The following is a 14,037-nucleotide window of genomic DNA, read 5'->3' on the forward strand; positions in this document are numbered from 1 at the left end:
GTGCTTTACCAAAGGAGACATTTCAGTTGGCTTGTTTGTACAACATCGTCTCTACCGATGTTAATCTAAAGGAAACTACTCTGTTTGGAAAGAGTAGCGTGGGACTGTGAAGAAACCCAAATGAATGTGCAATAGGTATGGCAGCCAAAAAAAGTCAGGTTAGGAATGAAGGCTCTTAGACCCAACTCCTCTTAAAAAATCATCTGATAATCCCCAGTTACGAAAGCAAACAGTTATCTCTGTGCAGAACAGGATACTGACCAGTTCTGTTTCAACTTCTCCTTGAGTGTTTCATCCAGACTTTTATGCGGATCCAGGGCTTTTGCTCGGCTGTTCACTGACTTACGGATAGCTTGACATTTCTTTTTCTGTTCTTCCAGCCAATAAATTCCTTCTTTGTCTCCTTCCTTTTTGCTTTCTTGGGAGCATCTGTATAGGAGAAAGTAAGTAATGAGCTCACTTAACAGTGCCAGACTGCATGCTGGCTGGCAGTTTCAGTTTTGTAATCCTCTAAGGAGAAAAGCAAAATTCCAGACATAGATGTATGTAGCTCTCAGATCAACTGGAAGGCAGGATAAGAATTAGCAAGGAAAGAAGACTACATTTCAGCCATTAGTTGGTGTGTGGTCTTGCAGACAAACTTTTCTACTTACCTAATAGCAGATTCCCTTTTTCTTGTTGCATCTGTAATATGTACTGGAAGGGTGTTGGAAGAGAGAGAGGAAAGTGCAGTCAGAGAATGACTTTTTTGCACCGAAACTTTGGAAAGTTGATGAGAATCCTGAAAGAAATGGAACTTTATTCAGTGTGTTTGTTCACAGCATAGAATGTCCTCTGTTCTTTGTCAGCTAGAGAGAACAGTTGGAGGTATGTGGGCAGTGCACTCATTTTTCTCTCTTCTACCAGTAGGGATTTACGTGGGGAGAGGCTGAGGGGTGAGAGGGAAGGAGACTTGGTTAGGAGTATGGAAGGGTGGCTGAGCTTAGCTGCCATAGCTCATCTCTTTGTGTAGAACTTCGTTCTCTGATTTCTGCTAGAATTCTGCAGTACTCCCAAGGCAGGGGCAGAGGTCTCACTAAAGGACATAAAATATGCATAAATAAATGCTATACATTTAAGAACTTGCCATCTCAATCACAGAGGATAGTACCACAGAAATATCTGGTCATCTCACCTTTATCCTTTCATTAGCCTGCCTCTGCCTGCTACGGAGATTGGAGGTTCGTAGCTTGAACGGCTTATTACGAGTTGCCTCTTTGACTTCTTGTCTTCTTACTGCTTCCCTCTGAAATGCCCAATAAAGTTCTTCAAAATCTGGTATTGTTGGATTAATCCTTGGTGTGAAGCTGAAGCTTTTGTCCTGCAAGAAGCCAAGTTTTTCCTGCTTAGTTTTAGTGGCAGTTCGGGACTGAGGCTTCCTCCGACAGTTGCTGGTATCTATAGGAGCTACAGAGCTCTCATGCAAATCCTTGGCTCTCATCTGAATGCGGATTTCTCTGTAGAGTTCAGCTTCTAATGAATCAAAAACAAAACAATGAGAAGAATACAAGTGACATAAAAGGCTGCCAAATCGTCACTGGACAACTCTAAACTTTTCTTTATGATGGCAGCTGCTCACAGAAGAGAGAACAGGCATCTGGTGTTCTCTTTCCCCACTTTCCACCTCCTCTCTCCTGCCTCCCAGGAAAGAAATTCGAAGGAACACGAAGAACCATGGTCGTGTCTCATTCTTAGGCATTAATCTCTAGATATCTCTTTCCCTTCTCACAGGGTAAGTTACTGAACTGGCCTTCTCCTCCTGTTCCTTTTCTGAGGAGTAGCAGGTAATTGTGCCCTTGTCTTGCAGACGTGTTAATGAAGGTTCTACTTTTCATATGGGACTTTATGTCCTCATGCTGACTGATCCAAACAGGCTTTTCAAGCATACTCATAATGGATGATGGCTTTTCTATCTAATATCCAGCACTGTTTGTTCTGAAAAAGATTTTAAGTAAGGAGGATTTGGTGGATGGATCATGTCTTGTGACTTCTGTGGCAAACTTTCCATAGAAAAAATGTTTCAGGGGTATAATGTCAAACTGTGTCCTTTACTGTGCAACACTAAATATTTATGAAAGCGTTGACAAAATTTTTTTTTTTTTTTGCTTTTAGGAAAAAAAAAAGTCAATACTGCTGTTTGCAACATAAGATTTTTTGGAGTCTGTTTCTAAGTTTGCATTGATTGACGTATGAAATGTTCATTCCCCACTCCTTCTCATATGACAGACAGAAACAGAACAATGGTTTATCCCTTGCTCTCTTTTACCCTTCCAATCCATTTAATGTAGTAGTGTTCAACATAAGTTTTTCTGATGAAAACTGGTGTTTACGCAAAAAAGGGTAAGAAAAGCGATGATAACCATTAAGGACTGGAAGGACCGGTTTATCTCCTATACTGAGTGTTAAGTCTGTGCTGTTTACTTCAAATTTGCAACTGTGAGCGCTTAAGCTTAAACCACCTGAAAGAGAGAGAGTATCAGGACAACTTCCTTGACCATATCTCTGACTAGAATGGTCTTAGCACCTCCCTCACATGTTTCAGTGCTTAGTAAGAAGGTGGAGAGTAACTGGGAAGGTAACTGAAAACATCAGAGAATGGCAGGAGAGACAGGACTACTGCACTGTTACTTGGAACCAGACTAATTACCTGATTTGGGCTCAGGAAATGTGTTTCTCCCAGGGGTTCTGTGCAGCACAGGTGACTTGGGTGGGAGTAAAATTACTAGTTCTAAGATACTGCATGAACCTTGGATAGATACTTCTGGCACTACATCTGGTTTCATGCTGGTACCACACACACACAGCATGCAAGTCGCTTTAGTCTAAACGTAGGGAATAAAAGCATGGAATTCAGTTTAAGGAAGGGTTCCCAGACTATCACAATATGCAGCAAAAAGGGCACAGCAGTTCGTCTGAAGAGCTCAATGTACCCACGTGTGTCTGGGAGTAGTGCAGAACTGCCACAGCTGATGCTACCACGAGACTGCTAAATTTAGGACACTCTACCTTAAGGGTCTCTAGATGAAATGTAATGAGCAGTGATACACAGGAGACCAGACAATACCAGAGGAAGTAACGATACTGGCCTTATACTCCCAGGCAGTAAGGGACAGTCAGGGAGCTTTTTCCAGGAAGAGCCCTGGCACTTTACCTTTGAGTTTATCTCCAAGAAGTGGGTCATAAGTGGATTTAGGAACTTTTCGACTGGCTTGCTTCGGTTTGGAGCTCTCACTTGGGGTTGCTGTTGCCAGGAACTTTTGTCTGATAGCTTCTTTCTTTTTCTCCTCCTTCTCCAGGAAACTGAAGGGCCGCTGACTGGAAAGCAGCAGCTCCTTTCTTTTCTGTGTTGCTATTTGCCTGCGAATCTCATTCTGTTCCATTATTTCATGATAAAGGGGCAGAAACACATGGGCAGGTACAGGCTGTGCCCGGAATTGCTTCTGACATTCCGCTTCATCCTGGCTTTGCCTTTTGTCTCTCGGTTTGTCTAGTTCAAGAAACAGGTATGACTTCATCAGCTGGGACTTTCTGCGAGCTTCCCGCAGTGTCATTTTGAAGGGCTGAGGGATGGTGATGGAGGGAATCCAGGGAGATGAAGCACTTTTTGGCCTCAGGCAGGATTTAGGAAACAAGTGAGGTTTTTGCTGATCCCAGTTACTGTCCGAGGTGAGGTCAATCAAAGACCTGGACTGTCTTTTGTTACCAGATGCAGGACTAAGACAAAGACATTATGAAGGGGAAATAAGGGAAATTATTAACAATTAGAATTAAAAGAAGGGAGATGCTGTTGATTAAGAGAAAGGCACTGTAGGCTGGGCTGGTAGTTAAAAGACAGGCCTAGGCCTTATCGTTCTCAGGCTTTGTATTTTCCTTTGCTACTTAAGTCTGTGAACATAGCTTTGCTTGTATTCTGTTTTCTACACATAGAATGGCAATTGCGACTACTTAGATCTCTCCTGCAACTTATGATGCTGCTGGTACTCTGATGCCAGTAAGGCCACAAGTTAAACAGGACGTTCTAGCTTCGAGGATATTCGGGAAATGGAACTGAACACTGGAATTCCCAAAACTTTTAGGAAGGGCGACTACCAGGAACTACATGAGTGCAACTTTTGAGAGACCCAGCTGGCAGCCTTGTAGCTGTTCAGAAGAGCATAGAACCAATTAAAAAAAAAAAAAACATTAAAACAAACCACGAGACTATCATGGGTCTCACAGAAACAGCAAACTTCTCATAGTATTTTGGGGGTGATACGGGACAGGGTAAAACGCTACGAGAAGTTTAGGGAAGGCTCAGACGCAGGGCAAGCGAGGGGGTGAGGTGGGTCAGTGAAGACCAAGCGCAGGTAAACAGGGAGATACGGAAGGGGGCTAATCGCGGAAAAAGGCTGCTAGCCACTGCGCTCGCCAGGCGACTGCTGTAACCTGTGCTACCTTCTGCTTTGTAAACTGCGACTTTACTTGCTTCGTGCGAGCGGGCAGCGCGCTTCCACAGCCCTGCAGCGGGGACCGAGACGCGCGTGCACGCGACGTTAAACCCGGTGAGCGCAGGCTCGGGACAGCCGCGCGCTTCGTGCTCCACGCGAACGCCGCTTACGGGGCCTCCCGCGGGTGCCGAGGGGCCCCGGCAGCCCCCGCCCTACCTGGGCGCCCCGGCCCCGGCCGCTCGCCGCGAGACGTCCCCGGGGCCCTGGGCCTGGCCCCGCCGCCACACGCCGGGCCCGCTGCCCGCCGCCGCCCGGTCCGCACCCTCCGGCCCCTCCATCCCTGAGCGCCTCGGGTCCCGCCGGCACCTGCAACACACAACGCGCTCAGGGGGCTGCGGCCCCGCGCCGTGCCCCCCTCCCCGCCCACGGCCCGGCCCTGCCCTCACCCGCAGGCCGCCGCCGCTGCTTCAGCTCCCGGCCCGGCTCCCGCCAATCAGCGAGGCCTGCGGCGCTCTAGCCCCGCCTCTCTGCCTAAGCACCCAATCAGACTCCAAGACGGACGGCTCGTACCGCTCGCTCATTGGTGCCGAGGAAGGGGTGTTCTCGCAGCGCCCGCCCCCCCGCCTCGGGGAGCGGCGCCGTTGCCATGGTTGCCATGGCCGTGGCGGGCGGGGCGGCGGCGGCCGCCATTTTCGCAGCCATGGCGGCGGCGTGTGGCCGGGCCCTGCTGGCTCCGCTGGGCCGGCGGCGGGCCCCGTTCCGATCCCTCACTGCCGCTTCTCCTCCTCCTCACCCTCCTCCTCCTCACCCTCCTCCTCCTCCTCACGGCCCCGCCGCCGCGCCGCTCTACGACGTGGTGGTGTCGGGCGGGGGCATGGTGGGCAGCGCCATGGCCGCCGCGCTGGGTAAGGCCGTGACCTTCCTGCGGGCGGGGCGGCTGGAGGCGGCCGTCGTGGGGGGCCCCGGCGTAGCTGTGTTTTGATTCATTTTTTACGTATCTAGTGCTTTGAGTTGCCTAGGCTACTTGTAGTGTTTGTGTCAGGTATTCACCCTCAGGTCGCTGATGAATAATTTCAGCCGTAGCTGTGTTTTCCTGGGAAGTTATTCTTAAAGCTTAGTGCCTACATGCTATTCCGACCCAAAGTTTTATTCTCTAAGTCTGTATTTTAAAGCTCAGAATACTGAGTTTAAAAATACATTTGCACTTAGTTTTTGTCAATAATGATCCTGAGAGTACTGGCAGCTCCTGTATTTGCAGCGTTGATTCAGGAGGGTGTGATATTGACAGAAGCCTGAACAGAAGAGATTTTAAAGAGCAAAGATCCTAAGAAATAAGGTTTTTTGCAAGTATTAAAAGATTCACTTCACAAATTTATCATTGTTCTGTGCGTGTTGTTAAGCGCCACCACAATGACACTTGAGACAGTTAGCACCAGGAGCCCCTCAGGCAGTCCTTAAGGCTAAGGAGCAGAGTTGGGGCCTTTCAGGAGATGAGGTCCTTATGTGGAATCTAGAAAATGAGTTCAAGATGCGGCTGTTGTTAGGGCTGCTGTGGCAGTGAACTCGTGATGATGTAAGGACGTTGTTCCTGGTCTCAGTAGCTTGTACTGCCAGAGCAGTAGATGCAAAGAGCACTGCCAGTTTGGTATGATTTACTCTTTACTTGAATAATCTTTTCATTTTTTTTCCCTTCACTTTAACCATATGGAAAGTCGAAACTGCCTGTGCTATTCCACTGTCAAAATTTAAGAACATAACCAACACTGATGTACTTCTTAAATATAATGAAAGTTTAAATTTTTGTCTCTTGTTCTAGTTAATGGATTTATATTTAGGCTCTGAAAAACATGTTCTGTACTTGCAGAATTCACTCATTAATACTGGACTTCAGTAGTGGACTTTAATAACAAAATCTGCACAAACTTGTGCAAAAATGAAAAAATTGTACAAAAATTAAAGGTTTAATCCTTGCTTTAACTGCAGAAGGGTTGCCTGTCACAGTTACAGGGTTGTAGTTATAAAGCTTCAACATACTAAAGTTTACCTGCCTAGTCAAAACCTGCACTGTAATATTGTTTCTTCATGAGGTTCAGTTTGAATTCTATCTTCTTACAAAAACACGTAGACGTTATTGATGAAGAAATGAGAAAAGGGCCTTTTGGCAGGAGCATTCTACCGAAGCGTGTATTTGCTTCCTTTAGGGCATGATATCCACTTCCATGATAAGAAAATCGCTTTGTTGGAGGCTGGTCCTAGGAAAGAATATGGTCAGTTGCCAGAGAGATTCAGTAACAGGGTCAGTTCCATCTCCCCAGGATCAGCGACCCTCCTAAGCAGTAAGTGAAATTTCTGTTCTTTGTGTTTTTAGCAGCATGTTTGAACTGTTTTTGTTTTGTTTAAACAAAACCCCTCTGAGGATGCATTGCCTTCATCCTGAACAGGATGGGGTTGTTTGGCTTTGTCTTTTAGTATTCTAAGTACTGAATTGGAGTGGTTAAATCAGGCTTTTCATCGTAACAGGGATCTGTGTTCTGGTATCTTGGTCTGATTGCTTATATAAATATATATAATGCAAACGTTGGGGTTGTTAGGCTAGCAGAAGGTTGTAAGATGCTCTGTATAGCATCTGTAATGCTCTGTTCACAAAATAAGCACGTTTCCCACATATTTAGTGTTCTGTAGTTTGGTAACTCACTTCTCCTGATCAATTTTCATTTCAAAGGCAGATTGGAGCTTTGATTCCTTATAGAGAAAGAAATGTTATAGACAGCGACGGTTATGAATGTCTGTGTCTTTTTTTTTTTGCCCAGTGACAGTTGACCATATAAGTCACAGCACTCACAGAAAACCTGTGTCTTTTCTAGTGGCTTGCGTTAATAGCAAAATCAATAACGTGACGCTGGAGCTGTAAAAGTGCTGAGGTAGAATTGCCCCTGTTTAGGGATGGTGAAAGTCTGGGCAAGCTGGAAAGGAGTTAGTGGTTCATAGTCAGGGAGAGAGGAGGAGAGTGTGGAGTGAGCTTCAGCTTTGTTTGGGTCTCAGTGTCCCTTGTGTCCCCATGCATTTGTGTCTTCTTTCTCTTTCAGGTTTTGGTGCCTGGGATCATGTCTGCAGCCTGAGATTCAAACCGTTCCGGCGAATGCAGGTGCCATACTCAGGGATGGGAATGTACTGTGTGTTTGTCTGCTTTGAATTCTCAAACATCCAAAGTTGTATTTCTTTGGCAAAGGGCAGGCCATGCTTTTCTGTAGGGAGATGCCTGTTCTCAGTCTTGATGTTGCAGGATGAAAACTTGATTCCTAATGGAAGCTGTAGATATGGAGACATGGGTACTAGTCAGGAAAGACAGAAATAAAGGTAAAGGTGATAGGGTAGCATTATATGTTAATTATATAACAGTGGTCCAGGGCATTTCCTCTAGTCCTGTATTTCTAGATTGACGTAGCCTTTTGCTGTTAAGATAGAAATATTCATGTTCCCTGAAGGAACTGCACTTATCTGTCATGTAGCTTCATATCATGTATTTTTTCTTTGCAGGTGTGGGATGCTTGTTCAGAGGCCATCATTGTTTTTGAGAAAGATGACTTAGATGACATGGGTTACATAGTGGAGAATGACGTCATTATGTCTGCTCTCACAAAACAGTTAGATGCAGTAGCAGGTAGTGGACAACTTCTTTAATATTTTATTGCCTGCAGAGAGCTTTCAGTTACTTGTCTTCTGTTGTGTATGCTAATTTATGAGAGGAGAAAGAGAATTCGTCTAACAAATAACTCTGGAACATGGGCAGCTTCTTGTCATGGGGCGGAGGGGAGGAAGAAATCTGTCTTCTATAGGCTACAGAGCATGAAGACAATTGCATATGTACTTCTCCAGAACATAGTCTTCTCAAAATGAGACTTAATGAAAAGGTATGTAGCTTTCTGTCCAGAGCAGACTTTGCAGTGACAAACACTTGGCCAGATCTGTTCTTTCTGAGCGCCTTGAGAATTGTAGGGTCAGTTCTTAGGGTGCCATTAAGACATGTGTGGCCCTTTGCTGCTGTAGTGATGTTTCCTTTCTTTTCATGTCTGTATCATGCTGTGACCCTGGTACTTTGTGTTCCCACCAGACCGGGTGGAGGTTTTCTACGGGAGCAGAGCAGTCGGGTATACCTGGCCCCTTCCCTCTCAAAGCTGTGACACAAGCCCTTGGGTCCAAATTGAGTTAGCTGATGGACGCAGACTTCAGACCAAACTGCTGGTAACTAAATTCTTTATTTCTGTTGATCAGGCATCACCTCTTGCCCAAGTCCTTTCCACTGGATTTGGTTCTGATTCCGTGTGTGCCGCTCCACCCACGTGGAGGGCTTGAGTGAGGTGAGTGGCTAACTCTGTCAGAGCTGCTAAGGGACACAGTGCGTAGCCTGTTCTGTACCTGATGCAAGAAGATTGTGAACTGGGCAAGAACAGAAGGGGCCACCTCTTCTGGTTTGGGGGAATATGGATATATATTCTTATGTATAAACAAAAATATAATAACTTGGAATATTGGCTTTCTTAGGAGATGCTCAAGAGGTTGTTTTGCATCTCTCTTTCACAGATTGGTGCAGATGGCCATAACTCTGTAGTCCGGAAGGAAGCTGAAATTCGGAACATCGAGCATCGATATGACCAGTCAGCTGTGGTGGCAACTCTTCATTTGTCTGAGGTGAAATTCTGCAGACTCTCTTCCATAAGCAGTAGAACAGCTTAAGTAGATGATGCCAGGTCACTAGTTGTTAACTGTCCACTTGCTTCTTTCCACTGTAGGCCACAGAAAATAACGTAGCGTGGCAGAGGTTCCTTCCCACAGGGCCGATTGCTCTTCTTCCGGTAAGATGCCTCCTGATCTCTGGTTTTTACCTTTTAGTCTGTTCCTATAGTAACTCTTCTTCTATTCTTCTGCCTTTTACTTTTCATTTATTAAAGTTATCCTTGCAGTGGTTGTTTTTTTTTGTTTTTCTTTTCCTGTTGATACTTACCCTTGAAATTCTCTTAAACCAGCTGTCTGACACTGCCAGCTCTCTGGTTTGGTCTACATCTCATGAACATGCATCAGAACTTCTCACTATGGATGAGGAAGGTTTTGTGGATAGCATCAACTCTGCCTTTGTGAGTATCAGCCTTGCAGCAGGTATGGGGCTGGCTGTTGTAATCATGAAAAGTACAACGAATCCAAAAGCTAAAAGGATAGTAATGGGAAAGGTGGATTCTCAAGTTTCTTCCTCTGGTGGGGATGATATTAAAAGGACAATTAGCAAAGAAGGTCATTCTTTTAGGTTAGTTCTGAAAGGCACTGTAGAAGTTGACTGAATTTCTGAAAGATGGGAAGGGTAGGCTTATCCTAGTTGGAGACTTACATGTCCTAAAGTGATGAAGGTTATTTCTTCTGCTGCATATTTTTGTCCAGCTGGTTAAAATTCAGCATTTGGAGCTAGTTCAGATTTTTTTCTGCTGGGTTCTTTTATATGTCCCATTTGGGTTAATTTCTAAAGGTTTCTTTTTGTTTGCTTGCTTGTTTCAGTGGAGCAACGTAAACCACTCCGACTTCATCGACACTGCAGGGGCCATGTTTCGGTCTGCTATTTCACTCCTGAAACCCTCAGGGACTGCAGTCCGTCAGCTGCCCCCAAGCGTCGCTAAAGTAGACCCAGAGAGCCGAGCCATGTTCCCCCTTGGAATGGGGCATGCAACAGAGTACGTCCAGCACCGCGTGGCTCTCATTGGGTAAGGTCCCTGCAGGTGGCCGCTGGGTGAGTGGGTGGCGCGTGGTTAGAAATGATGTGAGCATAGTGACTCCCAGTTAACAAATGAGGTGGCTCGAAATACATTTATACTTGCAGTTTGACTTTATCCACGCCCCGTTTATATCATTTGTTCTTTTGTCAACAAAACCCTTTGGTATGAGTAGCTTTCTGTGTGCTTCCTATGTAAATTGGGTGATAATTCTTTTCCTTTCCTGGTTTGCGTGGTTCAGCAAAACAATGCAGTATCTCACGATGAAGCTGTACTTCCCCAAACATTGTAGCAGCCATTCTGTGTACCAGTTTGAGTTTTAGCTCACTTTTCTCGAACACAAATGACAAAATTTACAGACAATTCTGGATAGAATGTTACAGGCTTTTGTACAGTGATTTATAGAAAGAGGGAAATACCTCAGCTTTTACATTCTGAGGCTGAATGTACTCTCTTCTCCCCCATAGCTGCAGTACCTTGCTAGTTTATAGTAATTCTTGGATGCCACATCACATGTCAGATACCTTCCTTCTTTCCAACTTCTGAGTCACTCTGTGCTTATGAGCATACTGTGCTTTATATCTCATTAATGTTTTAAATGTGTGGTCTTACATTTCCTAATCAAATTTTTTTAATTTCTTTAAGAAATATGTTTGGTTTTGTTCTTTACAGATAAGTTACTCATAATAAAATCAAATCGGTTTCTTTTCAGTGATAAACCACTACTTTGTATTCATGATGTCTGTATACTTGGTGTTGTGAAATGTGACACATCACCTCACACTTAATCTACCTATTGGGATACAAAAAATAGGACCTGAAGGCCTTGCTGACCTAAAAATCATAGCAAGCAAAGCCACAACCACCATTCACACAGGATTGATCAAAACCTGCCTAGGATCATTCGCCCTATCCATCCTAATAATCATCGTATCAGCACACAGACACCAAACAATGGCCCCCAACATCCAAAAAATCTCACCCCCTACTAAAAATAATCAACGGCTCCCTAATTGACCTCCCTGCCCCTTCAAATATCTCTACCTGATGTGAAATGTGTCAGTTATACGCTTTCTGTGGTGCCAAGGTCACTTACAAAAAATAGTGAGGCCTGTTCCACATATGATCTCACATGGGACTTTAGCTAGTCACCTCTTTATTGTTTTTCTATTCAGATCTGCTTTTTCTCTCCCTTTTTTTCTTGCACCTTTCAACTGGAGAGGTAGTCAGGTAGTTCAGCATAACATACAAGGAGAGGTACTAGATAAAGCTGTATATGCTGCTCTAGGATCAAGTTCATTGCAAAGAGTTTGTCAGCCTTTTGGCTTCCTTCAAGAAAGGGTCTAAATTTCTCTCTTTTTCTTGCTCTAGGGATGCGGCACACAGAGTCCACCCACTTGCAGGACAAGGTGTAAACCTGGGTTTTGGTGATATTGCGTGCTTAACTCATCACCTCAGTGCAGCAGCCTTCAACGGGCAAGATCTGGGTAAGGATCCATGAGGTGTCAGTGAGATGCTTACTCTTAGAAGCCTTTGCTGGTAACGTGAGGGCAAGCATGCTGCTATTTTGCATTTAAAAGGCACAAGCATTTCTGAAGCAAAACTGTTGGATGCAGTTTCCATCCTTAAAAACCTCAAAGGAGCTTTAAAAGCACAGAAGGATGGTAGTTAAAGAGGTGGTGAGATGAAGACCACTGGCTGATGGAATGAGGTGTTTAAGATAGACCATTTCTCTGCTGCTTCTGTGGTTTTCAGTTGTCTGTGGAGACTGCTATATAGACAAGACAAGTCAGTCTTAATATATGTATTCAATCATCTCTTCCAGGGTCCTTAAAGCATCTCTTAAAGTTTGAGACAGAACGGCAGAGGCACAATGTCTCCTTGATAGCTGCTATTGATATGTTGAAGAGGCTTTACTCCACGAGCCTGGCTCCCTTGGTGTTGCTGAGGACATGGGGATTGCAAGCAACAAATGCCCTGCCTCCCGTCAAAGTAAGATTCTTACTTTAGTGAGGGTTGTATGAAGATTCCAGAATCACTCAGGTGTACACAAGCTGTTGAAGTAAAGAAAAACACTTTTTGGTTGGAAAACGGTAACTTCTTCAAACCGAGTTTTTATGCTGTATTGAGCCTAAGGATTTCTTAAATAACTTGTGGCTCAGTGGTTGTAGGTTTCTCCTGCAGCACAGGGGAAGATGAAGGATCTGGGTCTGCTCTGTCTCGGTAATTATGGGTTAAAAGTCATTAGGAGTCTTTGACTTTATTTTGCTACGGAATGCAAACGTGGGACTTTGAACTGCATTCCAGAAAGGCACCCTGAAAAAACGGCCCTATAATAACAAATCTTTACTAAAGAGCAAGACATCAGGTGACTTGACTGATACGGTGCGCAGCTCAGACAGGTATCTGTTTCTGTGCTGTTCTGCCTTGTTAACTTGTTCTCTCCTGGCTGAAGTAAAAGTCTGGAATGGAAGTTACCTGAGGAGGGTGCTGGCAAGCAGGTTCAGTCTTAAATGCAGAACCTCTGTTTGCAGCCTAGCTGCCTAAATTTTGCTCAGTCTTGACTTAGTTGTTGGACTGTCGTGATGTTCATTCACCTGCTCTCAGAGCTCCCAAACACCCTCAAATTAGACTCCTTATTTCTGGATTTGACTGTTTTATGGCACAAATCAAGTCACCTTCTTTCCTATTAAACACAGGTGGCCAAGTTTCCTGTGTGTCATGTCACAGTGAGACACTAGGCTGAACTGAAGAGCAGTAACTTCCGAAGTGTAGTAGCTGCCACTGGCAAGGTGTCTCTGTTCGTTTTACTAAAAAGAGCAACGCGCTGCTGCTTCAGTGCTCAGTATTTTTACAGTTTCTTTGCTTAAAGCAGAAAAACAGATGAAAGCCTCTTTTTCTAAGCTCAAGACCTATTGGTTACGTCTCTGTTTTGTGCTACCCAAGAAGGAACAGATTGCTGCAATTTCTTTAACTTCGTTGCATGTAGGGATAGGTGCTCTGCACTCGACAAAAAAGGCTGACAAGGAACTGTTGCCCATGTGGAGCTGGAAAGGAGACGATAGCTGCTTTCTAGAATGTATACGTATATACCAGTTTACAAATTACTTTTCTTTTTCCTCTCCCATTTTAGGAGCAAATCATGGCTTTTGCCAGCAAGTGATCTGTTTTCAGTTTGGAACAGCAGCTTGACAGTGAGTGCATTACCCTTACAAAGACTGACTGTTGTGAATCTTTGAATTGTGTTATTTTAATTTAACAATAAAAATGAGGGATTGAGCTGTGTTTTACACCATCCACTGGTTTATGCAGAACTTGTCTCATCTGCTCTCCTCAAGAAGATTTAGGGTCTCTTCCTATAGTACATGGTCTCTTAAGCCACCGAACTATCTATGCAATGTGCTTTTAATTTGCACCTTCTGAATACAAGACTGAGGTGGAAACAGCTTTCTGGGTTATCTCCTGGCATATGCAGTGCTGAATTTTGCTAGTTATGAACTTTGCTGCTTAATTACTTTCAGTTTTCCCTGATGTGATTTCTGGAAGTGTTATGTTGATTCTGGGTTCTTACCACTTCCTGGACTCAAAAAGGAGGAGTAATATTTAGCAGCAGAAAGCCACCTCCTGATGGCAGATACCTATGTTTTGAAGTTCTACTCTGTTTCTCCTTCACCTTTCCCCCCTGCCACTCCCTCGGTGCTTTATTTAATAATGGTGTTGTTTGTGGAACTGGTTAGTCGTAAGGGCTCTCCAATACCATGAGAAAGAGATGCGAGATAACAACATCTAGGAATGAAGACATCACCACAAAGTTG

The 14,037-nt window shown here is 44.6% G+C and overlaps 2 protein-coding genes across 6 annotated transcripts in view; one reads left to right on the top strand and one right to left on the bottom strand.

Moving 5' to 3' along the window:
- FAM161B (FAM161 centrosomal protein B) overlaps window positions 1-4,980 on the bottom strand; it is a 13,110-nt gene extending 8,130 nt beyond the window's left edge. For 2 of the 5 annotated variants that reach the window (XR_013952227.1, XR_013952228.1), the window contains exons 1-5: window positions 4,683-4,895; window positions 3,191-3,753; window positions 1,175-1,512; window positions 654-781; window positions 262-429 (exon numbers count right to left, since the gene is read on the bottom strand). Coding sequence is in view for 2 of the 5 variants with exons in the window: in XM_080595487.1 (XP_080451613.1) it covers window positions 262-429; window positions 654-781; window positions 1,175-1,512; window positions 3,191-3,753; window positions 4,683-4,804 (1,319 nt within the window). In the remaining 3 variants the exon portion in view is untranslated. The other 3 variants (XM_080595487.1, XR_013952229.1, XM_080595486.1) reach the window with 3 other exon arrangements.
- Window positions 4,981-5,097: 117 nt separating this feature from the next.
- Window positions 5,098-13,501, top strand: COQ6 (coenzyme Q6, monooxygenase). Its single transcript, XM_080595491.1, has 12 exons — window positions 5,098-5,371; window positions 6,668-6,802; window positions 7,553-7,611; window positions 8,004-8,127; window positions 8,578-8,708; window positions 9,048-9,155; window positions 9,257-9,319; window positions 9,491-9,598; window positions 10,011-10,213; window positions 11,594-11,709; window positions 12,048-12,214; window positions 13,356-13,501. The coding sequence occupies exons 1-12, from the start codon at window positions 5,113-5,115 to the stop codon at window positions 13,383-13,385; spliced, it is 1,503 nt and encodes a 500-aa protein (XP_080451617.1). The 5' UTR covers window positions 5,098-5,112; the 3' UTR covers window positions 13,386-13,501.
- The last annotated feature ends 536 nt before the right edge of the window (window positions 13,502-14,037 follow it).

The sequence above is a fragment of the Anser brachyrhynchus genome (genome assembly GCF_964034855.1).
Source record: "Anser brachyrhynchus genome assembly, chromosome: 5".
NCBI classification, from domain to species: Eukaryota; Metazoa; Chordata; class Aves; order Anseriformes; family Anatidae; genus Anser; species Anser brachyrhynchus.

Bases quoted from the DNA above. Each gene is read 5' to 3' on its own strand.
- COQ6 (XM_080595491.1), top strand. From the start codon at position 5,113: ATGGTTGCCATGGCCGTGGCGGGCGGGGCGGCGGCGGCCGCCATTTTC. The intron at 8,709-9,047 runs GTAACTAAATTC...TCTCTTTCACAG, and splicing joins GACTTCAGACCAAACTGCTG to ATTGGTGCAGATGGCCATAA. The intron at 12,215-13,355 runs GTAAGATTCTTA...CTCCCATTTTAG, and splicing joins ATGCCCTGCCTCCCGTCAAA to GAGCAAATCATGGCTTTTGC.